Raw genomic sequence first — 25585 nt, forward strand, 5'->3', positions numbered from 1 at the left:
AGTATATCGCCGCTTAACTGCCATATCAGATCAAGTAGATGATCAATGCTGTTCAACATCAGCTGAGTCCAGTTTGAGTCAGTCCAACCAGTTTGGCAACACAGAGATCATGTTGGAACTTCTCAGTTCGCAATCTTAATTTTGATGTTAACAAAACTTATAATCTTATTTATAACAATTTACCTTAGTGCACAGACAGCTAAAACTGAACTAATCAGTTCACGAAATCATAACTAAAGATAACGAAGATATCAACTGATTAAACCAACTGATCGCCGAGACCAAATCAGTCCAACTAGTTCTTCTATCAAGCAGCTCAGTTAATTGTCCAGTTGATAAGTAATTCAGCAGGAAGATCTCAAAAGCCTGGCCAGCTGATGTTGTATCCAACTGACGAAGAGCTCAACTGACCATTTCAAACTGAACAAAGGTGAAATCAGTTCAACTGACGAGTCAACTGATTTCACTAAGCCCAACTGAAGATCAGTCAAGCTGACCAAACTGAAGCATCAATTAAAAACCTTTCAGTTGCAGATTAAGACAAGCTTACAATAAATGGATTCCAGCTGTGCGTAAAGGTACAACCCTTTTTCCAGTCAAAGTACAATAATGGCCGTTGCATTAGAGCATTAGAAGACAAAACGCTTCAGAAGGGCTGACGAAAAGACGAGACACAAAGTCCAAGAAGTCGATTCAAAATGCAACGGATAGAATAAATGAGTCTCACTGTACGATCAGTTATTCCCGCCTATATAAAGAGGAGATCGGTGAAGACTCAACATAATAACAAAACAAGAATCAAAAACAAGAAGAGAGTGAGAAAAATAAAAACAGAGAAGGGCACGCTCAGTTTCAAATCAGCTTCCAGAAGCATTCAAGCCTAGAGGGAACTCGTTATCATTGTATCTGCTTAGTATAGAAGCCATTGTCCCTCAATATGTGAGAACACTTTTGTTCAGTTCTCACATACACAATCATTCTCAAAACCACTCAAAAACAGTCTTGCATAAAGACGTTAAACTTGTGCATGTAGTCTTTGACACATAGACGTTAAAGAAGTGTTGGATGGAAGGTGCTGCCTTCAGTCGTAGCTATGAGTTCAGTTTAGGCAGTAGTGTAAGTCCTAGATGAGTGGGTTTGTACAAGTAGTTGTATAAATCAAAGTCTTCTAGTGGATCCTATCCGTGGAGATAGAAGGGGTGACGTAGGAGCAGTTGAAGTCTCCGAACATCCATAAACATATCTTGTGTATTTAACTGATTAACTATTGTTTTCAAACTGTTTTGATCAGTTGGAGTATTCGTCAGTTCAGTTGTCACCGTAACTGAACTAAAGAATGCAAAAACTAATATGTCTTATTTCAGTTAGTCAGTTTACATAAGTTAAAATATTTTCTAAATATATCAGTATTCTTCACGAAGGATTACTTCGAGTTTCTTCCGCTTGGTTTTAAAACCAAACTCGATTTAATTCATCGGTGTTAATATTTTTAGAACACGAGCTATTGAAGCTTATTGGAAACTGTTGTGTACTAAATACCTTCGAAGGCAATAGCACACACGATCCTTCAGTTGATATTAGAGCGGGTTGTTCTAAGAAGAACATTTGAAGAAAACTGTTTTTTAAAATGTATTACTTTGAAATAGTGTTAAAAGCTATTTAAAGTATTTTAAATTATTTTCAGAACTATTTGAAAATATTTATATCTCTCCTTAGGTAAAGAGTTGAGAGGATTGGTCCTGCAATTTTCGTTATGGCCACTTCTCCAATTTCTTAACTTTGGAGTTTTTAATCAGGCTGCAGGTGACTGAGGAACATATGCAAAGATGCACAGCTAAATTGCTCACTGAACAAGAAATCAGTTGCAAACCTACCAAGTCAGTTGTTCTTCAGACGAAACTCATCTATGTTGGGATGTTGGTTGATTTAATCGCCTACTGAACTCCACGTGAGCCTAGTCAGAGTCTGCTCGACCAGTTGGGTGAGCACAGAGGACAAGTCCAAAGCAGTTTAACTCGTTTCTCTAGCAAATGGAACTCACAACTGATGCAGCAGTTCAAGCTATCAAGACAACTAGCTGATGGTATATCCAGTTCTGTCACAGAAACCGACTGATATCGATGCTGTTTAAAATATGCTATTGTTATAGCAATTTTTCCTTTTTCAACTGATGTATACACTCAGATGTAAATTCTTGAAAATTTAAATAAAAAATCATTATTATTCAGTTGTGTTCCGTTGGGATTTAATAGATATTCTCAGTTATCTTGCTTACGATGCTTGAATGATTAATTGACTAAGTTAAATATTTCTCAAATACGGGTTTTATTCAGTTTCTGAGGGGGAGCTTTCCTTTGTAACAAAATTTAGCTTAAAATCTAGTTACTCTCTCAGTCAACTAAAAAGTTCTGTTTTAAATTTTTCTTTAGTAATTCAGTTTTTGAGGGGGAGCCTTTAACAGAGTTCGAATGTACTAACCCTTAAACTGAATATATTGCGCTTTAATTGCTTAAGTTTTGTGACCATCAAAAAGGGGGAGATTGTTGGAACTTCTCAGTTCGCAATCTTAATTTTGATATTAACAAAACTTATCATCTTATTTCTAACAATTTACCTTACTGCGCAGACAGCTAAAACTGAACTAATCAGTTCACGAAATCATAACTGAAGCTATCGAAGATATCAACTAATTAAACCAACTGATCGCCGAGACCAAATCAGTTCAACTGTTCCTTCTATCAAGCAGCTCAGTTAATTGTTCAGTTGATAAGTAATTCAGCAGGAAGATCTCAAAAGCCTGGCCAGATGATGTTGTATCCAACTGACGAAGAGCTCAACTGACCAGTTCAAACTGAACAAAGGTTAAATCAGTTCAACTGACGAGTCAACCGATTTCACTAAGCCCAACTGAAAATCAGTCAAGCTGACCAAACTGAAGCATCAGTTAAAAACCTTTCAGTTGCAGATTAAGACAAGCTTACAGTAAATGGATTCCAGCTGTGCGTAAAGGTACAATCCCTTGTCCAGTCAAAGGACAATAATGGCCGTTGCATTAGAGCATTAGAAGACAAAACGCTTCAGAAGGACAGACGAAAAGACGAGACACAAAGTCCAAGAAGCTGATTCAAAATGCAACGGATATAATAAATGAGTCTCACTGTACGATCAGTTATTCCCGCTTATATAAAGAGGAGATCAGTCAAGACTCAACATAATAACAAAACAAGAATCAAAAACAAAAAGAGAGTGAGAAAAATAAAAACAAAGAAGGGCACACTCAGTCGCAAATCAGCTTACAGAAGCATTCAAGCCCAGATGGAACTCGTTATCATTGTATTTGCTTAGTATAGAAGCCATTGTCCCTCAGTATGTGAGAACACTTTTGTTCAGTTCTCACATACACACTCACTCTCAAAACCACTCAAAAACAGTCTTGCACAAAGACGTTAAACTTGTGTATGTAGTCTTTGACACATAGATGTTAAAGAAGTGTTGGCTGGAAGGTGCTGCCTTCAATCGTAGCTAGGAGTTCAGTTTAGACAGTAGTGTAAGTCCTAGCTGAGTGGGTTTGTACAAGTAGTTGTATAAATCAAAGTCTTCTAGTGGATCCTATCCGTGGAGATAGAAGGGGTGACGTAGGAGCAGTTGAAGTCTCCGAACATCCATAAACATATCTTGTGTATTTAACTGATTAACTATTGTTTTCAAACTGTTTTGATCAGTTGGAGTATTTGTCAGTTCAGTTGTCACCGTAACTGAACTGAAGAATGCAAAAACTAATATGTCTTATTTCAGTTAGTCAGTTTACATAAGTTAAAATGTTTTCTAAATATATCAGTATTCTTCACGAAGGATTACTTCGAGTTACTTCCGCTTGGTTTTAAATCCAAACTCGATTTAATTCATCGGTGTTAATATTCTTAGAACACGAGCTATTGAAGCTCATTGGAAACTGTTGTGTACGAAATGCCTTCGAAGGCACTAGCACACACGATGCTTCAGATCATGTCCAAGACAGCTAGCTGTTTTTCTAGCAAGAAGACTCAAGATTGTTGCAGCACTTCAAGAGTTCAAGACAATCAGTTGTTAGTATATTCAGTTCTGTCATGTATAAACCGATTGATATTTGATGTTGTTTAAAATATGTTAGCTTAACCCAACCAACACTCGACTCTAGCCTCAAGACAACATCTTACCACCGTGTTCAGCCCCTTATCATCAAAAACTTGGCAACCCCATGCACAATTACATGAAAACGTGAGCACTCAACACAAAAATGCATATTCATGCCGAAAACATGTATAAAATCGAAACCCTATGCTAGCCGAATGAATCCTCATGCATATACATATGGTTCAACAATAATATTGGCGTGAATGAAGAGAAAAAGAAGAAACATTTGTTCCTTAGCGTTTAAATGATCACAAGCTTGAAGAACTATGCTCGGGACGTGAATCGGAGAGGTGGGAAGAATTTTTCTTGAAGAAACAAACAATGGTCGTGACTTGTTACTGCAAAGACGTGGGGAAAGCTATTGTTTGGAGGGTAGGGGCAGCTGCAAAGTGGGGAATATGTTTAGGGTTGCTTAATGAGGTTTTTAAAATAGTTTAATTAAGCACTAATGGGCCCTAATATGAAAATTAAGGGATAAAAAGGGTTTTGATCCCAGTAAGCTTAAAAATAAACCCATCGAGACCAAAAACACTCCCGAAAAATATTTCTTTTAGGTACGGTTTTTAAAATATTTCCCAAGCCCTCCAAACGTCCCTCAATTCGATAAAATTTACGTACCGATTAAAAATATGATCCGACGAGTAAAAATACCCAACAAAGCCCAAATTTCAAAAAACACCCTTAAAAATACTTCATTTTTATTAATTAAAATTAATCATTCAATAAAAATATTTTTCCTAACAATCTCCGGTCTCCGTTAATCGTTCGAGCGCGAAATGCAACTTAAATACTTTAAAATAGTCGCGAAATAACCCTGATCATGCAATAATTATGCATTAAATGCAAAAAATGATTACACATATATTTTAAATAAAACCCTAGATTGCATACATTCAGATTACGTAGTTTAAATTTCATGGACTTTACATATATAATTATCAATAGGAATATTACGCAGCTAAAAACGAACAAAATATAAAATATAACAAAATCATCAATTTCAATATCATGATCACTTGTAAATAAAAGCAATTTTTCATAGATAGTTGTCCGATTGGCATTTGTGATTTTTTCGGCAAAATGACGCACCAAAAAGATGTACTTCATTTTCAGATCTCAGTTAACTGGTTGACAGCTATGATTCAGGCCAAGAACAATAGAGAAATCCGATGAACTGAAAAGGATCATAATGTCATCACCATCAACAAAAGAGCATGAATCAACACGAAACCTGTTTAAAACATAATCTACCTGATAACTACTAATCACAAGGACATGTATTGATACTAATTTGGCAAAAGGAGTATTATCATCTATCTTACTCCTTTGCTGCTATCTTATCATTGACTTCAATTTAATATTCGAATAAAGGGGGGCATCATAAAAATATTTCATCATTTTCTTCGTCTCATTTTCTTCTACAAGAATTTATAGATTAACAAACAAAAACAAAGTTTCACAAATAATTACGATAAACACAAATGAGAAAAGATACAATTTAATAATAACAACCAAAAATAAATTTGAAAAAAAAAAACTTATTATATATATATATATATATAATTTACTAACACTTGAATGATTAGAAAGTTGGGAACTAAAATCCAACTGAATATATATGCTTAAAAAAAAACCACAGAATTGTACAAAGAACCGAAATTTGGAAATAGCTGTACGAGAGTGCGTATATTCACTTGAATTTGGAGGCTAAATAAAACCAATCATTAAATTAATCAAAATTTAGAAATAAATGAAAAAGGGGTAGTTTAGGCAAACAAAAACATCGAGAGGAAAGAGTGCGTAGTACATGGTCAATCCTATCCTACTCATTAATCGTATGGCCACAACAACGTGGCGACAGACGATTCCCCAAAATAGTAATAATTACAATAATAAGAACAAGAGGAAGCCTCCCATCGACGGAATATAGATATTACACACAAGCTATAGATATAGAGAGAGAGAATGGAGGGGTGGGGGAGGGTTGTGGTTATGGGATGATGGAAGGGGTGGCCATGCTAAGGCAACTTATTGAACAATTACAAGAGGTTTTAGAACTCTACGGTTCTCCTCCCGCTGCTGCGGTTCCTTCCAATTACTTCCTTCACTTTCAGCCTCGACCTCAGCCTTCGCTTCAGCAGCAGCCCTTGAGGTCTGTCATTTTTGGGTGTTTGCTTCGGATTTATGCCTGGTTTCTCGATGATTGTTGCTGCTTGTGGTATATGTTTTGAAGGGCGTCGATTTTGGGTGTTTCAAGATTTTGTTTTATTTTTTTATTTTGTGTAACTTCTGATTTACTGGGGAGGGGAGTTTCGTATCCCAAAAACAGGGGAGTTTAAAAAATGGAAATTTGAATATAATTTGCCCTCCCTTGCCTCTGTGATGTGAATTTAGGAATTATATAGCTGTATATGTGTTAGAATTTGTATATACATATGGATGTAGACGTTGGAATTGCAGTACATACATGAAAGTTTGAAATATTCTGCACTTTTTAGTGCAATCTAGAGAGAGAGCTTTTAGGTATGCCTAAAATCAAAGGGAATTTTTTTGCTGAAACTGGTTTTCGAAGCTCCAGCACATCCAGGGATACGGAAGTCCAGGATTTGAATTGAATTATTTCATGATTCCACCTTTTAGTAATCATGCCTTATGTTGTGTATCTTGGTTGAGTTAGAAACCATCGATTGGTTTTAGCTAATATATTTGTATAGAATCATCTGTTTAACTTCGTGTCTAATGCATAAGTTGAATACGTATTTCGGTTTGCTGACTTGAATCTTTATGCTAATAGTTCACTCACTGTCACCGAAATGTGCATGTTCTTACTCTTATGTGTATTCATATATATATTAAGGGAAATTATGGATCAGGGCATGCTTTAATAGAAACAAATGTTTACCTAGGGTGGAGGGGCTGGGTTGGTATATTTACTGTGATTTCAAATGCTAAGACGAAAGCAGCTTATTCTTGCAGGGACAACACTCAATGATAATAGCTCTGTTGAATCTGTGTGTTCTACTTCTAGTCACTATTCTAGTCACTATGCTCACTGTTTTTCAATATGTCCGATGGAGCATAAATAACATAATCTAGCTAAATTTCCACCTTTAATAAACAGCTATATGTTGTTTATTTTACTGGTAGGTTTGTCCTTTAGGCTATGTCGACCGAGTTTTGGTTATTATTCAGTTGGCCTGTCAATTGGGCTCTGTGAGCTGAGTTTTGGTTAGCAGAACTGATCCCGTTTTAAAAGCTAATTTCTTTTTGGCAAAGCTGAATCCATTTCGGTCCACACAGACAACTACCTCTAGTTGGCTTTCAAAATTATTTGAGTTTTTGTGTGAGCACGTACTGCATAAACATAAGGATATATCTAATGTCAACAAAATCATATATTCATAAATAATGGGATTTTGGTGCTCAAAATTTCATCAGAAACATTGGCTTGAGCTAAAGTTTCAGTTGTATTACAATTGACAAATATCCTCTCTATATCATCACTTATTAGCCTTGATCTTTGTTTGAACATGCTTTCAGTTTTTGGACTCCGAAAGTGCTGCTACATTGGGAGAGACTTTAAACAAGCTGAGCTTGTCGTCTTTCAAACACATCTCATAATTTAATCTGGCTAAGTAGTGAAAGTCCAAACACAATTCAGCTCACAATTGTCAGCCTCTGCTCAATTTTTGTCAGAGTCTAGCTGGCCAAGCTTGGCCCAACCTGACCCATTTGATAGTTTTATTTCCAGGGTTCGAGATCATTTTTCTTGTGAAAGCGTCTGTTTAAATTGATATGTTGTATTAATGTCAACACTTCTTGCGATTATAAATTTCTACATTAAATGTTGTGTGCCCATTCGGTTGACCTGTTATAGCAAATCTGGACTTCACTTGTACCCATACAAGTTTGATCGACGTATCCTTGCATTGAAGGCACTAACTTTCATTGATATGCAGTTAATAATTCAAAGTTTATTTAATCATTTTGACACCATCCTATAAGTCCCTTGCTAAGTTTCACCACTAACCAATTTTAGTCATCCTGGATGTCGAGTGTCTGTGATTATTTTATTTTGCTTTTACTTGTTACCTGCCTTTTGATTATGTTCGTCGGCTGTACCAAGAGATTTTTTTATGATCAGATATATAAAATTTAGTTACATGCATAAACAATTTAATGTTTAAATGCAATGTTGTAAATGGCGAGAGGCGGTGGCGGGGTGGGGACCGCCTGCTGTTGAATTTTTTTAGCAATTATTTTATAGGTGATTATATATAATCATACAATATAATTACAAATAATCAGAATTGTTTATGTAATTTATGTAATTAAACAACGTTTATTGATCAAAAAACTTCATACAATATGATGCAATCTAGACAAAATGCAAATAAATATATAAATGCAAACTGACTAGATAATTAAGGTGGTTGCTAATGCGGCGGCTGGAGGAGTTTAAGAGTGGACTATTGAAACCAGAAATAGATACAAAGATAGATACAAAGAGAGTGAGATGTGTTTTTATTATATTTAGGGTTTTTTTTTTGTTTTTAAAATTATTTGATTTTGACTGGTTTTTAAAATTATTGACCGCCTCGGCCACCCTCCATCGCCTGTTCTCCTGCCTCACCCGCCGGATAGCCTCGGGCCTCCTTCGAGGGCTGCCTCCCGCCTTGACCGTCATTTAGAAATCTGTTTAAATGTTAAATGCGTACTCTACCTTCTGTTTAAACTTTACATGCCAGTGTGCGGTCTGGGATGTATTTGCTTTCGGAAATGACATTTATGTTATGCAGTGTTTTTAGTTACTCTCCATAATGCTTGTTTTGTGCTTCTATGAGAATAACATTTATCCTGGTCTTTTGACATTAAGCCTCTAAACGTACTTAGTTTTTTTATGTAGATGGTGTTTTTTCAATCTAGATGGTAGTTCTTTAGAAGACGGTTGCTATAATCTCACTATGACTGTTGGTAAATCTGAAAACTTGAAGATGATGGAACCTGGCAAACCACCTCCCACCAAAAAAGCTCGTAAGGAACGCAATAGAGGGAAATCAACCGCCACAACAAGCTCCACTGAAAGCATGGATCAAACCATCTGGAAAGAATTACCAGAGGATCTCTTTGAAGTTGTGATTGCAAGACTTCCAATAGCAACATTTTTCCGTTTCCGTTCGGTTTGCCAAAAGTGGAATTCATTGCTGACTTCCCAAAGTTTTTCCCACCAATGTACTCAAGTCGAGCAAGCCCAACCTTGGTTTTACACCATCACTCATGAAAATGTCAATACTGGAGCCATGTATAACCCATTAGCAAAGAAGTGGCACCATCCAACTGTGCCTGCCTTGCCAACAAAATTAATCGTACTTCCAGTGGCATCAGCAGGTGGCCTCGTATGTTTCCTCGATATAGGCCACCGGAGCTTCTATATTTGTAACCCCTTGACAAGATCCTTCAAGGAGTTGCCAGCTAGGTTTGTTAAGGTCTGGTCTCGTGTAGCAGTTGGAATGACTCTGAACGGCAGATCTGCAGACTCGGGATATAAGATCGTTTGGGTTGGTTGTGAGGGGGAATTTGAAGTCTATGACTCGGCGAAAAACCACTGGACTCGCCCTGGAATCATGCCCTCGAATATCAAGCTTCCACTCTCACTGAATTTCAGGTCTCAAGCAGTCTCCGTTGATAGAAAACTCTACTTCATGCGCTCAGACCCCGAAGGGCTTGTGTCCTACAACATGGACACCGAGATTTGGAAGCAGTTTCTTATCCCAGGTCCTCCCCATCTCAGCGATCATACATTAGCTGAATGTGGAGGAAGGATCATGCTCGTGGGGCTGCTGACTAAAAATGCCGCCACATGTGTCTGCATTTGGGAGCTGCAAAAGATGACTCTTTTGTGGAAGGAGGTCGACAGAATGCCAAACATATGGTGCTTGGAGTTTTATGGGAAGCACATTAGAATGACTTGTCTGGGTAACAAGGGCTTACTGATGCTATCGCTGAGATCAAAACAAATGAATCGGCTCGTTTCCTATGATTTATCGAGCAGGGAATGGCTCAAGGTGCCTGAATGTGTGCTGCCACGCGGGAGGAAGAAGCAATGGATTGCTTGTGGTACTACATTTCACCCTTGTTTGACGGCATTGGTTTGATTTTCCTTTGGTCTGGATCTAAATTTACCGCACTTGAATGGTAGCTAGATCTCAAATCGGTGCGAGTATTTACTGCTGTAGGTTCGACAGCTGAATTTTCTCCTTGTGGCAACCTTACGAGTTCTATATCATTTACCTTATGTCTTCAATCTTCTTGTAATCATCGGATGTATTTGTGTTTCTATAGCCCAATGCTTTTATCAAATAATCATATTGTACATTTTATCCCACAGTTAAATCTTATATGAACCAGGAGTTGATTTCTTTTCTTGAAGAGAATGCCTGCGTCTTTTTACTTGGCATATTTCTGAACTTACTGATTTATTATACTGCTCGTGCATATGCATACCAGCGATTGGGATAGACAGTGTAACATAATAGTCAACTCATGGGCAGCCAAGATGTTCCAAAAACATATCTTGAAATGTCACATCATACCGTATTATCATACACTATCAAATGTTATGCAAGATGTTCTCGTGAAACATTGCATCAATCGTCCCATCACACTAGTGCATTAGAAAATATTGTCAAAAATACTTAATGTTTAATGCTCTGTTTTAATGTTTAATGCTCCATGTTGCGAGATATTTACTGTGAAGTGTTCTGCATATCAAAACTAGCAAGGATGAAACAAAAATCTACAATTATCATTTTATTCGGATTCAGCTCTCTGCATTGAATATTTATATTATTATATATAAAACTTTAAATTTTATGATTTTATAGAGATTATGTCGTAACATAAGAAAGGCTTAAATTTAATGATAATAGATAGAGTACATGGTAACATAGAAAAGGTTCGTCCTCTACACTCAGAAATAACCAGTACCACAAAAACACTGTAGAAAGAGTCTCCACCTTCTACGAGCCAAAAATCTCGACCGTGATTAAGCCATCCCTCCACTTGTAGCTGTCCGGATTATCTGAAACAGCGCTGTAGATACACAAGCAAGACAAAAGGGTCATATGTTTGATTTATACGGGACTAGCAAAGTAACATAAAGAACACAGCTTTATTACAGATGGAACGAGACGAAATCACAGGTATGTCTCAAGCAATAGGCATACCAAGTGAAAATAATTTCTCAAAACCAGGAGGAGATATCAAATTTGGATGCTGGTTTGCTCATATATCTTTATTAGAATCAACATGACACTGCATTTTCTAAATCTAATCTAAATGTTAAAAAATGCCAGGATCACAGGGTTAATTCGAAGAACAGTGAAGCAAATAACAAATATGTGGATAAAAAGCCTTCCTGATCAAATATGACACCTTGAACATCATCAAAAACCTCGTGTCTATTTCTCTAAAATTTGTAGTCAGGAGTCTTGAAACTCATCACTAGAAAACATCTATGTATCCTTAATTTGATAGTTCAACCTTTTCGGTCACAAGAATTATACTTCCATGGCCTAGATAACATTCAGTTTTAAATCACCAAACTCGTCAGTAAGAAAATTGCTTCCAAAACATCATACAGTTGCATCAACAAATCGATGATCATCCCAGATGTAAGTAAACTGGCAAGGATAAGAGAACTTACATGATCCGATAACAACGAAAATGAAAAACCCCAGCAAGATAGGGCCAACAGGGTAGTTGTTTCCCTTCTTTGTGCTAGTTTCATAGACTGCACCACGCTTGGTAATATTCTTGTCAAACTTCTCTATCTTCCTGTCAGCAAACCTCCTTGACGTTGTCTGCATCATCATGCATAAAGTGAACTCATGATAGCATATCCAGAGAGGGAAAACAAATAACAGGCACGGATCACAAAATTCAGTACGTAAATAAAACAAATCCTAACGCCGAATAATATGCAAACACTGAATTCATGAACAGGAATTTCTCATCAATAAGGTACAATTCTGATGGCTGCACGACCTACATTGTCGCTCAACATTAAGAATACAATATAAAATCACAAATATTCAACATGGCCAGTAAATCTCACCTACATCACAAAGCCCGAAAGCAAAAATAAGTTATTAAAAAATATCAACACAGAGGAAATCACAATCACAAATTCAAAATCTAACAAAAAGGAGACATTAAAAATAAAGACCGAAAACTAGAGTAAAAACATGAATTCATACCATGATTGACGAGATCGGTTGCTCGAAACGAAAATTGCCGCAGGTATTGCAAGTGATTTTGCCTCCGGCAAAGGTGAAATGGCACCGATCTCTTTATTTTTATTTTCTTTTTAATTTTTTTGGCTTTACGATTTGACGCTGCAAGTTTTTATATTGGAAGCAGAATCCAGTCCCTACACGTGTAGGAAGAGTCATAGCCTATCTCGCGATTGGGTCAAACGCGTGGTGACTTGACATGGCATTCAGGTATTGGTTGGTTCAAAAACCTATTAATAGTTCCCAATTAATGGTATCTCTTTTATATTATCCATAAATAAATAAATTCAGTGGATTGTGTTGATTTGTTAATTAATTTTAAAAATAAATTAAATAATATGTTGTAAAAAAATCAACCTTTTATTTTTTCTTAACGTAAATCAAACTTTATTAATTTCAAATTACTGTGGCAAAAAATTATTCTACTTAAAATATTTCTTAAAGATTTTTTTATTTCTCATATATAATAGATATATAGAAAATAGATAATGTATAATATAATATACCATTAAAATTTAGAAGGAAAATTACTTTAATGGCAAGATTATAAATTGAAAGCGTTTTAAGCAATGACGGTGAGATGATAGCGTTGGCTGAAAAGGAGTTCGCAGCCACGTTACTAGTAGTTGTCTAATAAGCCAACTAGTGGGTTGAGCTTTATTAACTCTGATATAAACATAATATTTATTTTAGTAATATTTTACGATTTTATTCAATTATAATATTTAGTTTATCCGTATATTTATGCAATGTACCGTATATTCTAAACAGGTTCTTAGTCGAATCAGCATACATAAAATAAGGATAAAAGTCGTTTGAGTTTGAGATTAGCATATGTGATGTAAAAATCTTGTTTCATTGGTAAAGACATGAAAATGTCCATTCATATAGATGCATGATCATTTGATGATGCACTGAACAACCCTTTATCAGACTGTCCATTAGTCCTTAGAACCGGGACAATGTAGATGCTCTACATACTACAATGCACTTTGATTCGTTTACTGACTCCATTGAGGGTTATCAAATTGAGAGGTTGGGTGTAGTTTCGAAATAGGTAGAAGCAAATGCACTGTAGTCAAGGATTTACCACTCGCCTATGGGTGAAGATATCCTATGTGATTTCATGAGTTAATAGTGCAAATAGTCTATGACTAGAACAAAACATGTGCTTTAGGGAAAGATGTTTTCATAGTTGCACATACGACGTCACTATTATTACTCAAATATATATCACATTGTTATCGAATTTATTTGAAATTCTCGATATACCAATGGTTGCAGATTCGATCACGATATATGACTTGAAGAGACCGTACTTATGCAAGCCATAACTTAAGGTTCTTCCAGGCACTATCAGTGATACATAGAAGATCACAGGGTGATACTACTAGATGCTCTTACCATGATCCGATGGATGCAATCATACTCGAGTTCTGATATTTTTGATCAAGGTGTTGATAAAAAGAATGAGGGTAATTAAGGTAAGCCCGAATAAGAATAATATTATTCTTTATTCTGAAACACATGAAGTTGTGAACCCACGACTCCCTAAACCATTGAGAGTCACACAATTATCAAATTTTGTGTTCCGAGGAGATAGTCAAATTCAAAGAGTTGAATTTGACAACTGTATTTTAATGGGGATAGAATAGATTGCTTATAAAGCAGTTTATAAGTAGATTTTATGTATTGAAAGTTGTGTAAGTTAGTTTAACTGCTAATTAAGTGAGGAGAGAGAAATTGCCTCCTTTGGTGATAAATTTCACAAAACTGTCAGCTACAAATAATGGATCGGTAGAAATTTTGATCTTCGAAATTTTTAATTTTCATTATATGAACAAGATTTGTATCCTCCTTACATCATCGCTGTATTATCGTCGATTATGGTTATAACGAGTTCATAATTATTTATTTAGAAAATTTAAAATATACTAACAAATTATAATGTTAGTGGTGGTGACTACTATATGTACATGATTCTAATGAAATATTCTAGAGGGATCTAGAATAGATTAACAATTAATTAAAAATTAAATAATGATTATTTAATTTTATATATATATGTCTATACATGTTGAAACGTCACTCGCTCTTACTTTAATTAAATAATACTATGAAATTTTATATATATACACACACAGAGACAATTGGAACTATACTTACAAAAATCAATATCTAAAACTATTTTACCAACATTGTTTTTTTGAGTAAAAAACGAAAATGCATCAAAAATCGAAATTCGCCAACCGAATAAGCATATGTCAAATGAAAGAAATCCAACATTTAAACTAAAAATTAATAATAGTTTTCTCCTTCAAAATATCCTTTTCATAAAACTTTATCTAATAGAGTTTTGCGGAAAAATCCAAGGTATTCTAGAGTGTAATGCCAAGCCCGGTCCACTCAAGTGTCTGAGCCTCCAATCTCATCGTTTTCCTCACCTACAATCATTCAGATTTAGCGAGTCTAATGACTAAACACATCCCAACCGTGATAGCAAATAATAACTATACAAGCACATGAATTTAAAAAATATACCTTTAATAAAATACACCTGACTTAAAAATCGTTAACATACAAATTTTCGTAAATCATTTAAAATACTTAACATTATATAGCAATTTCCTCATAGTTTATCATAATTCATTTTTGGTGAAGTTTGATCACTAAAAGTGACTATCATTTATCCTTTATCCTCTGTTCGATTGATCAATCTACAAACCATGGTACCTAACAGCGGAGCGTCAGAAACTCTCGTCACTGAGCCATAGCCTAAAATAAAGTAAGTTCACATCCTCTGTTTCCGACAGATTCCTCACACATCCTCAGTGTCACAGTCAATTCACATCCCTAAAATTATTTTTGAACCCTTTCCCTTAGTTTATAAAAATAATTTATATTTTTGCAAACTAAGCATGCAACAGGGAAATCTATTTGCTTTAGCATATATCGTAAATTTTATAAATATAGCATATTCATTTCAAATAACCATTTAACATGATTTATGATTACGCAGGACACTGCCAGGACTTCCGAACTTCTTTGGACGTAAAATGACCATTTTATTCCTGAAACTCTAACTTACCTTTTTAACTTTTTCCTATGTTCCTTTACCCGAACCTGTCTCGGACCATCATATCAGCTTATTTTTTACCTATAATAATTTCTCATGCATAAACCCGAGCCCCTCGACCCATTATCACAATTCGACTTAACCGTTAAACCGTAGTCCTATTTGTAGTCCAAATCTTAATAACTTTTTCCCAAACTCAAACCACGACTTACCAGAACATAGTTCATCCTCATGATCCACGATCCAGCCCACATAAGATCATCCTCCAACCCTCTGAACCCTCCTGCCCTATACGAAGCCCTCGCCTCCCCATCTTCACGTCGCAACCCCTCCCAACAAGCCATTCACGACCAGCCTCTAGCCAAGCTGACTCCAGCCCCTTAGACACCATCATAGGACCCTACTGGACCACTCACACCGAGCCACCTGTGCACAGCCAAACATGCGCAGCCTTCCCCCTTTTGTTTCCAAAGCCGCGCGCCCTAGGTTACAACACGGACGTTGCTGCGGCCCTAACCGTATACCATGATCTCTAGCCACTCTAGGACACTCTAGGATCACGACATGACTCATCACAGGGCTTCGACCACGGCTGGATAGCCCTTTGCACAACACCCCTTCCTCATGCCCTAGACCAAGCCGCCAAAACCCTACCCTTGCCTCCGACCCTTCCTTTCCTATTACAGCCCCTTTCTAGCTCGTATGGACTCCATTTAGGATTGCTAAACATAATCTCCATTTCCTTTAGTGGCAACAAGCCCTATGAATCATAACTCGATTCAAACACCCATTAAAACTTCAAAGTTTTACGATAAATTATTCACATCATGTTTTTAATTCAAAGTATCATAAACATGAATAATATAGTTTGAATGGTGCAAAAGAAAGGTTTAAGGAAGTTTCTTTGCATTTATAACGCTCGAAATTCGACAATTTACGCGAGGAGACGAGAAGGAGCGATCGGGGTACGTCTTGGCTGTGCTTCTTCTGTTCAAAACTCTCAAAATATCCTAGTTTCGTGGCAGCAAGGTGCACGGCTTCTGCGGCCTCACAAGTCCTAATTTTGTTGGTAAATTTTGAATTCTTTTGTGTTTAGGAAGCTAGGATTTTAGGTATTTATGGTTAAGAAATAATTAAAGCCCACTAATCCTAGTTAAATATGCCTAATTAAGGCCATTAAATCTTGCACAAAAGTTTATTTAGGAAATTTTTTTAAAATAAATTTACGAGTCCTCGAAAGTGATTCGTTTGACTAAATCAGTTTCTGGAATAAAATAAGGCTCGATTCGTAAAATAATTTAAACTCTAGAATTTTTAGAAAATTTTAAAATCCTATTTAGACATATTTTTGAGCCTTTAAAATAGTTATTTAAAAAATATTTTTATCTCGATCGTTCCCGATTTACCTTCCCCGGTCAAGCATCAAATATTCGTCCGAAAATTCTTAATTATGAAATCATCAAGTGTAATTAAACATTTAATCATATTCAAAATATATCATTTTTTCAATTGAAATCATTTATTTAAAATAAATTAGCAATTTGACAATTCTCATGCATGCGGTATATGTAAACAGATTTTTGGACGTTACAACTCCTCTTCCCCTTAAATAAAATTTCGTCATCGAAATTATGACTCACCGAACAACTCCGGATAGCAACTCTTATCAGTCTCGGTCTTCCATGTAGCTTCTTTGTCACGCCCCAGGAGCGGGGTTAGTCGACACCGGTGTTGCTCTCAAATTTACATTCGAAAACAATAAGCCTCAAAAGTACAAAATTCAGAAACCAGTCTTTATTCATAATATTAAATAATTCATTGTCTGATACAAACTCAAATACTAATGTTTTACAGCGAAAATGTAAAACCAAACATAACAATGTCTTAACAGATACAGCGAAAACATAACTTAGAATTTAACGGAAACATAACTTAGAATTTAACAACAACAGTCTACTTCACCACCACTAAAATTGGTGCTGCTCTTCTTCTTCTAACAGTTCCTCCTCGTTCTTATCTGAGATGGGTTTGGTGAGTGAGTGATATGGTTGTCACTCAGTAAGCGGGGTCGGGAATAACTCCCAGTTTTCAAAGTCATTTTCAACAGAAACATTAATACACATAATATACAGAAACTCTTATTTTCAGAACAAGAATTAGTATTCAGTAATCAGTATTCAGAACAGAAATCAGAAATTTAACAAGTAAGCACTGAGCACGTTTGTGAATTTCATGGCTAAACTGATATCAGTCCTCTATATGTTCTCTCCTCTAAGGGGTGAGGCCAGGTAATCAGTAATCAAAATTCAGTAATGTTCAGAATATATATTTCTACCATTAGTTCACTAGGTTTCAGTGCTTCAAAAATCAGAGATCAGAAATACATAAAACAGGAATTATCAAACTGATTTCAAGATATTTATACATAAGCGCACTTACCGTAATTTGCTAGAAGTTTCGGTTGAAGTCTGGAAATATGTTTGCTCTCGCTACTGGATTTTCTGCTTGAACAAAGGCACTCTCTTAACTCGAATTTTCAAGTGATAACTCAAGATTTATGTAACACCAATTCAGAGATTTTAGGATGTTATTTAAAGGCAAAATTCTGACTGTTAGCCTCCTAATTAATGGTCATAATCTGCCATTATGTGTCATTGCAGCCTTTAATCCATGATAAATGCTTCAGTTACAAGTCATAAACAGAATCAGTTGCTGTCTGCTGGAATCTCACGCTACTGAACTCTTCTGCTGCTGGATTATATCTGCTGCTGGATTATATCTACTGGAAAAATACCAGCTTTTGAAATATCAGTTGCTGCTGGAAGCTTCTGCTGAACTCTTTGCCTGGTTGCTGAATTTTGTTAGCTGCTGAAAAATGCTAGCTACTGCTGGAATTTCGGGTTCTCACATTCATCCTCCGAGTGATTCAGCTACTTGACTTTGACAATCTTTATCACCTTATCCCGCAGCCTTTTCAGAAGCTGGTATTTTTCTGCTGGAAAAATATCAGCTTCTGAAATATCATGTAGAGCCCAAAATCAGTACACGTAAAACTCATGCATTTCTTTAATTATTAAATCATTTATTTAAGTTTAAATTGATTTCTTAGCGATGCATGACTTATCCAAATGCATTATTTTAAATTAGTTATGCTTATGTGATGCACGTTACATGTTTTCTTGAGTTTCATGTTTCAGGCGATTAATCGATGCGGGATCGAGGAAAAGAGACCGGCGACGAATTTCGGTAATTTTAAAATGTGGTATTTTATTTTAAGTTGGGTTTGGGGCATTTTAAAAGGTTTAATTAATTTTTAGCATTTTAAAGCCTAATTTAATTATTAAGTGATTTTATGACTTTAAAGTTTAAAGATTTGTCACTTGTTCATTTTATTTTAAATCAAGAGATGTTCTTAAAAGTTAGAGGAAGGTTAGTATTTTAATTAGTTGTTAATTATTAATTAAGCAATATTTACTCCCTTAATTTAAATAAACACACACACACACACATCGAGACACACACACATACACGTTTTAACACATATGCACACACACCGTCTCATTTCTTTTTTTAAAAAGAAGAAAACCTAGGGTTCTTGCCTCTAGAGCAGCCGCCCCTCCAGTTTTACCAGTAAGTTTTTGTTGATTTCATTGCAAGAAAACCGTTCCACGGTCATTCCGGATCAATCCTCGCACCATTCCTACTTCGGTATCGTCGTTTCGGTATTTCAAATCATCAAAAGGCATATATATTCTTTCGTTTCTACATCGATCTTGTCAAAGTAATAATTTTGATGTTTATTGTATGAAAAATCATGTGTATGTTATGCAAAAGTTTGAGCAAAAATGGTTGGATCGATTTTGAAACGTTTTTCGATCTCAAAACTCGAAGTTTTCTGTCATTTTAAATACTGCGACTTTTCGGTCGACTTTTTGGAAAAACTTTCAACATATAAAACCTATAAATTTTTGATAAATTCGATTTGACAGTAAATTCGAAATATCTGGATAAGAAATGAGTGAGTTATGGTCATTTTCGTGGGACTGCTCAAACTGCGTTTTTCTGAAAATATGTTCTTGAAGTTTTATTGTTGCAGGCTTCGTTGGGGATCGATGGGTGATCGCTGCTGCGTTTAGGTATATCGAGAATGATGTTGGAATGATTGTTGGTGTTTCGTTTCGTGTCATTAGGCTCTTGGTCGAATTAGAAGTCGTAGGAATGGTTTTAGCGCCAAGTGTCGTGTTTATGGGTTATGTTGTGTTGCTTATGATGCGTTGTTTTGGTAGAAGTTTGGGACGTTTGTGGAGTCGAGTCAGTGCCATAGTGTCCTAGGATGGGTCTCGAGCGTTCTTCACTGCCTGTGTAATCGAATTTGGAGAGAATAAGCTTCTAAGTCGCGGAGTTCAGAAGACTCGGCGCCCGAGCGGTAATTTTTTACCGCCCGAGCGCCACTCCCTTTGTCCGAGGGTAGGCTTCCAATAGACCCGACGCTCGAGCGGTAATATATTACCGCCCGAGCGCGGCCCCATCTGTGAGAGTGTTTGGTTTCCACTTCTTTTCAAGTTCAAATAGCGAGTTCATGTCTTTTATTGTTGGGAAATGTTCACACGTCATTTTAGAGATTGTTTGGGGTTCGATGTCATGGGTTAGTACGATGATTTAACGAGGTCAAGTCCCGAGTGATCTAGAATGTCATAAGCTATTTAATTACTTCGGTGGTGAGCACGAGTACCTACGTCTAAGCTATGATAGTTAAGTGCATGTAATCATGTTAGTATGTGCAGCAGTGGCCCCAAGCGAGATCCAACGAATCCCTCAACGCCATGTAAGTATGTTCGACGTACAAAAGAAAATATTTTTAAGTTTTTGAGGTATGCTAAATGTCTTGTGACCAAATTATGTATGGGATTGGAAAGCGGTAAATCATAACCAGGGACCAATCCACCCCGGCAAAGCATGACCGAGTTTAGATCAGGATTGGAAAGTGGTAAAGCATGACCAGAGACCAATCCACCCGTTAAAGCATGAACGGGGATCTCATGTATGTGGCAGTGGATCTTCCCTGTCAGCCCAGTACTGTGGTTTAGTCTGATCAGGCATTTTATGTATGGGTCACTTGCTTTGAAACATATCTCTATGCAAAATGATGAAGTTCATGCATGTTCAAGTATGTATATTGCAAGCATGTTTCTGAAAAGTTTCACGTTATGGCACGTCTATGTATGAATTCAAGTTCAAGCTTTTATATGCACGTTCATGTTTCAAGTATGTTTATTCTATTACGTTCAAGTTTCAAGTACGTACGTCCTATTTTAAAGATGCATGTGGTTTTATTACATATTACTTGTTATTTCCAGTTTATGCATGTTGAGTCTTTAGACTCACTAGACTTGATCGATGCATGTGAGGGTGACTTTGAGGAGACGAGGGGTGCGGACCAGTGAGCTGGCTTTCTCTGAGTGGGAGGCAAAACCCGAGGACCGCCCATGTTTTAAGATTTTATGCACAACGAATTTTATTACTCTGATTTTATGTTTTGGGTTACGATGTTTAAAGAAGTGTTTTAGCAAACTTTATATGTGATCTATCTTATTGCAAATGCTTTTGGGTTGGACAGTTTAGTTATGATCACAATTTTAAAGTTTATTTTATATTTAAGAAATTTTTTATTTTTCCGCAAATTTCAAATAGTTAAAAGTACGGTACGTCACATATCAGTTGCTGCTGGAAGCTTCTGCTGAACTCTTTGCCTTGTTGCTGAATTCTTTTAGCTGCTGAAAATGCTAGCTACTGCTGGAATTTCGGGTTCTCACATCCCTCCCTCCTTATGAGAAGTTTCGTCCCCGAAACTTGATTATACATGATCCTCAAAGAGGTAAGGGTATTGTTCTCGCATCTTTTCTTCCAACTCCCAAGTAGCTTCTCTTTCGTTGTGATTGGACCATTGTACTTTGACATATGGAATAGTTCGTCGTCCCAGTACTTAGTCTTTGTTTTCCACAATCCGAATCGGAATTTCTTCGTACTTCAGTTATTCGTTTAAATTGTTCTCAACCAACAGTGGTCCAGCTTCAAGAATGTGACTTGGATCAGAAATATATCTTCTTAACTGTGAAATATGAAAAACATTATGGATCCTTGACATCTCAGGGGGAAGTGCTAATCTGTAAGCAAGTGTTCCCACTTTTTCTAGAATGTCAAAAGGTTCAATATATCTGGGATTTAGTTTTCCAGCCTTATTGAATCCGATTACACCTTTCATGGGTGACACTTTCACATAAGCTTTTTCTCCAACTTCAAATTCCACAGGTCTTCTTTTCAGGTCAGCCCAACTTTTCTGTCGATCTTGTGCAGCTTTTTGTCGCTCTTTGATCATAGAAACTTTATCCACTGTTTCTTGGATCAGTTTGGGTCCAACGATGGCTTTTTCCCCTACTTCATCCCAATATAGTGGTGATCGACACTTTCGTCAATACAGAGCTTCGTATGGTGCCATTTCAATATTGCTTGTGATAACTATTATTGTATGCGAACTCGATTAAGGGCAGATGTTCGCTCCAACTACCACTGAAGTCTAGAGCACATGCTCTCAACATATCTTCTAGAGTTTGAATTGTCCTTTCTGTTTGGTCATCGGTCTGAGGATGATAGGCCGTACTGAGGGTGACATTAGTTCCCATGGTTTGTTGAAAACTCTTCCAAAAACGAGATGTAAACCTAGGATCTCTGTCTGATAATATGCTGGCTGGAACTCCGTGTAATCGTACAATCTCATTCAGATACAATGTGGCTAGCTTGTCCAAATTATAGTTCATGCAGACATGTAAGAAATGCGCAGATTTTGTGAGCCTATCTACGATTACCCAGATGCCATCATGACTTTGTCTAGAATTTGGTAATCCGACAACAAATTCCATGGAGATATGTTCCCATTTCCATTCTGGAATCTCTAGAGGTTGAAGAAGTCCTCCAGGTCTTTGGTACTCTGCTTTGACTTGTTGGAACACAAGACACTTGGAAACAAATATCGCAACATCCTTTTTCATTCCACTCCACCAGAAATTCTTCTTCATGTCTCTATACATCTTGGTACTGCCAGGATGGACTGAAAATTTTGATTTATGTGCTTCAGACATTACTTCTTGTCGAAGGTTGTCGATGTCTGGTACGCACAATCGTCTTTTCATCCACAAGATTCCCTTGTTATCCGTCTCAAAATCTGGTGTTTTTCTTTCTTTAGCTTGCTCTTTCAGTTTCACCAAAGCGGAATCTCTATCTTGATTTATCTTGAAAGTCTCTGGAAGACATGGTTGTGCTGAAAGTGACGTCAGGTTCACCTTACTCGTATTCTTTCGACTTAAAGCATCTGCTACCTTGTTGGCTTTGCTTGGGTGATAGCTTATCGTCAAGTCGTAATCTTTCATGAGTTCAATCCACAGTCTTTGTCTCATATTAGTTCCTTTTGAGTGAACAAATATTTGAGACTTTGTTGATCAGTGAAAATCTCACACTTGGCTCCATAAAGATAATGTCTACAAATTTTTAGTGCGAACACCACTGCAGCTAGTTCGAGATCATGCGTTGGGTAATTCTGTTCATACGGCTTCAACTGTCTCAACGCGTATGCAATCACCCTTCCCTCTTGCATGAGTACACATCCTAAACCTTCTTTAGATGCATCACTGTAGATGGTGAAGTCTTTGCCTTCTGTTGGCAATACCAACACTGGCGTGGAGGTAAGCTTTTTCTTCAAAGTCTCAAAACTTTTCTCACAATTTTCACTCCATTGAAATTTAGAGTTCTTCTGTGTGAGTTTGGTGAGAATTATTGCCATTGAAGAGAATCTTTCAACAAACTTTCGATAATAGCCTACTAATCCCAAGAAGCTTCGAATTTCTGTCACAGTCTTTGGTCTAGGCCAATCTGATATTGCTTCAACTTTATTAGGGTCCACAGATACTCCTGCTGCTGATATTATGTGTCCCAATAATGTGACGCTCTCTAGCCAAAATTCGCATTTCTTGAACTTGGCGTACAGTTCCTTTTCTCTCAGCTTCTGGAGGGTGAGACGAAGATTTCTTTTTGGTCTTCCTCACTTGACGAATATACAAGAATATCGTCGATGAATACCACAAAAAACTTGTCAAGAAACGGTTTGAACACCCTATTCATGAGATTCATGAATACTGCTGGAGCGTTTGTTAATTCGAACGGTATTACCATGAACTCATAGTGTCCATACCTTGTTCTGAAGGCTGTCTTCGGAATATCGTCTGTCTTGACCTTTAGTTGGTAGTAGCCTGACCTTAAGTCGAGCATGGAAAAGACTGAAGCTCCTTTGGGTTGGTCAAACAGGTCATCTATCCTTGGAAGCGGATACTTGTTCTTGATTGTGATCTTATTCATCTCTCTGTAATCAATACACAATCTCATGTTTCCGTTCTTCTTCTTTACAAATATGACAGAAACTCCCACGGAGATGCACTTGGTCGGATTTGCTTCTTATCCAACAATTCTTGAAGTTGCTCTTTGAGTTATTTCAACTCTGCCGGAGCTATTCGATATGGTGCTTTTGAGATTGGTGTAGAATTTGGTACCAAATTAATCTCAAATTCCACTTCGCGGTCGAGAATTTCACCAGGGATTTCTTCAAGAAAGACATCCGGAAACTCTTGTACTACCGGAATCTCTTCTAAGGCAAGTGTGATTTATTCCTTTACCTCGCTTAACATAGCTAGGTAAACCATTTCTCCACTCTTCATGGCTTTCCAAGTTTGAGAAGTAGAAAGAAGAGTCTTTCGTTCTTTTGTCTTACCATGAAATAATAGTTTCTTTTGGTGTGGAGCTTGGATGGTTACCATCTTTCCATGACAGTCTACTAAAGCATGATTCTTGGCTAACCAATCCATTCCAAGAATTACATCGAATTCCACCATGTTTAGTTGGATTAGGTTTGCCTTGAAACTCTGATTTTTTATGAATACATAAATATCCCGATATAGAGTGCGAGTTTCTAAAATTCGATTTACAGGAGTTGCTACTCTATATGATTCTTCTAAGTTATCAGGCTTAGCTCCTAACTTCTTGGCAAATCTTTTAGACATGAATGAATGCGTAGCACCACAATCAAATAACACATAAATAGGTATATTTTTTATTAGAGTGGTACCAGCTACGACATCATTTGAGTTGGCAACCTCTTCTTGAGTGATAGCATAAACTCGAGCATTTGGCTTGTTCTCCTTAGGCTTGTTTGAAGTTGTTCCTCCTGCTGGACCATTCCTTGGATATGGAAAAGGGCATTGAGCAATGCGGTGGCCCATCTTTCCACAACAAAAACAAGCTCCAGAATTCCTACGGCATTCACCAATGTGAGTGAATCCACAAGTTTGGCACTTGACTTCCTCTCTGCTTGATTGAGAAGAAGTGGTTCTTTTGGCTGGAGCACTGGTAAACTGATTGCTTGAGAACCTAGGCTTCTTGAATTGTTGGCCCGGTTGGTACTGGCTTGATTGAGGATGTTTGAGTTTGTTCTAACCTTCACGTCTCTTGATGTCATTTTCAGCCCTGATGGCGGCTCCCATCAATTCAACAAAGTTGTTGGGCTCGATAACAGCAAGGGAAGATTGAATGCGGCTGTTCAATCCTTTCTTGAAGCGATGTATCTTCAAGGCTTCATCTCTCATGATGGTTGGGGAGTAAGTTCCCAATGAGTGGAACTTAGATGAATACTCCACCACTGTCATGTTTGGTTCTTGAAGCAAGCTTTCAAATTCTGATAGCTTCTGCACTCGAACTGCTGTCGGGAAGTACTGTTTCAGAAATGCCTCTCGGAACCTTTGCCACGTGTTAGGTCCCGTCCCTAACATAGCTGGTGAGACTCCTTCCCACCATTTGGCTGCTTTATCCACAAGAAAAGGTGTAATCACATCTACCTTGATCCCTTGTGGAACCTCAAGTAGTTGAAGATGATTTTTCACCTCTTTCATCCAATTTTGTCCGACCTCAGGAATCGGAGCTTCCATCGAATTTAGGGACTCTT

At 36.9% G+C, this 25585-nt stretch overlaps 2 protein-coding genes across 2 annotated transcripts; one reads left to right on the top strand and one right to left on the bottom strand.

The window, feature by feature from the left end:
- The first annotated feature begins 6113 nt into the window (after positions 1–6113).
- Positions 6114–10598, top strand: LOC142524471 (F-box only protein 6-like). Its single transcript, XM_075628475.1, has 2 exons — positions 6114–6325; positions 9080–10598. Exons 1-2 carry the CDS (start codon positions 6171–6173, stop codon positions 10326–10328), a joined length of 1404 nt encoding a protein of 467 aa, XP_075484590.1. The 5' UTR covers positions 6114–6170; the 3' UTR covers positions 10329–10598.
- A 470-nt stretch (positions 10599–11068) lies between these two features.
- Positions 11069–12562, bottom strand: LOC142524590 (uncharacterized). The gene is made up of 3 exons (XM_075628625.1): positions 12432–12562; positions 11879–12035; positions 11069–11265 (listed from the first exon to the last, which is right to left on the bottom strand). The coding sequence occupies exons 1-3, from the start codon at positions 12432–12434 to the stop codon at positions 11219–11221; spliced, it is 207 nt and encodes a 68-aa protein (XP_075484740.1). The 5' UTR covers positions 12435–12562; the 3' UTR covers positions 11069–11218.
- Positions 12563–25585: the final 13023 nt, after the last annotated feature.

The sequence above is a fragment of the Primulina tabacum genome, chromosome 14, assembly GCF_025594145.1.
Source record: "Primulina tabacum isolate GXHZ01 chromosome 14, ASM2559414v2, whole genome shotgun sequence".
Classification (NCBI taxonomy): domain Eukaryota; kingdom Viridiplantae; phylum Streptophyta; class Magnoliopsida; order Lamiales; family Gesneriaceae; genus Primulina; species Primulina tabacum.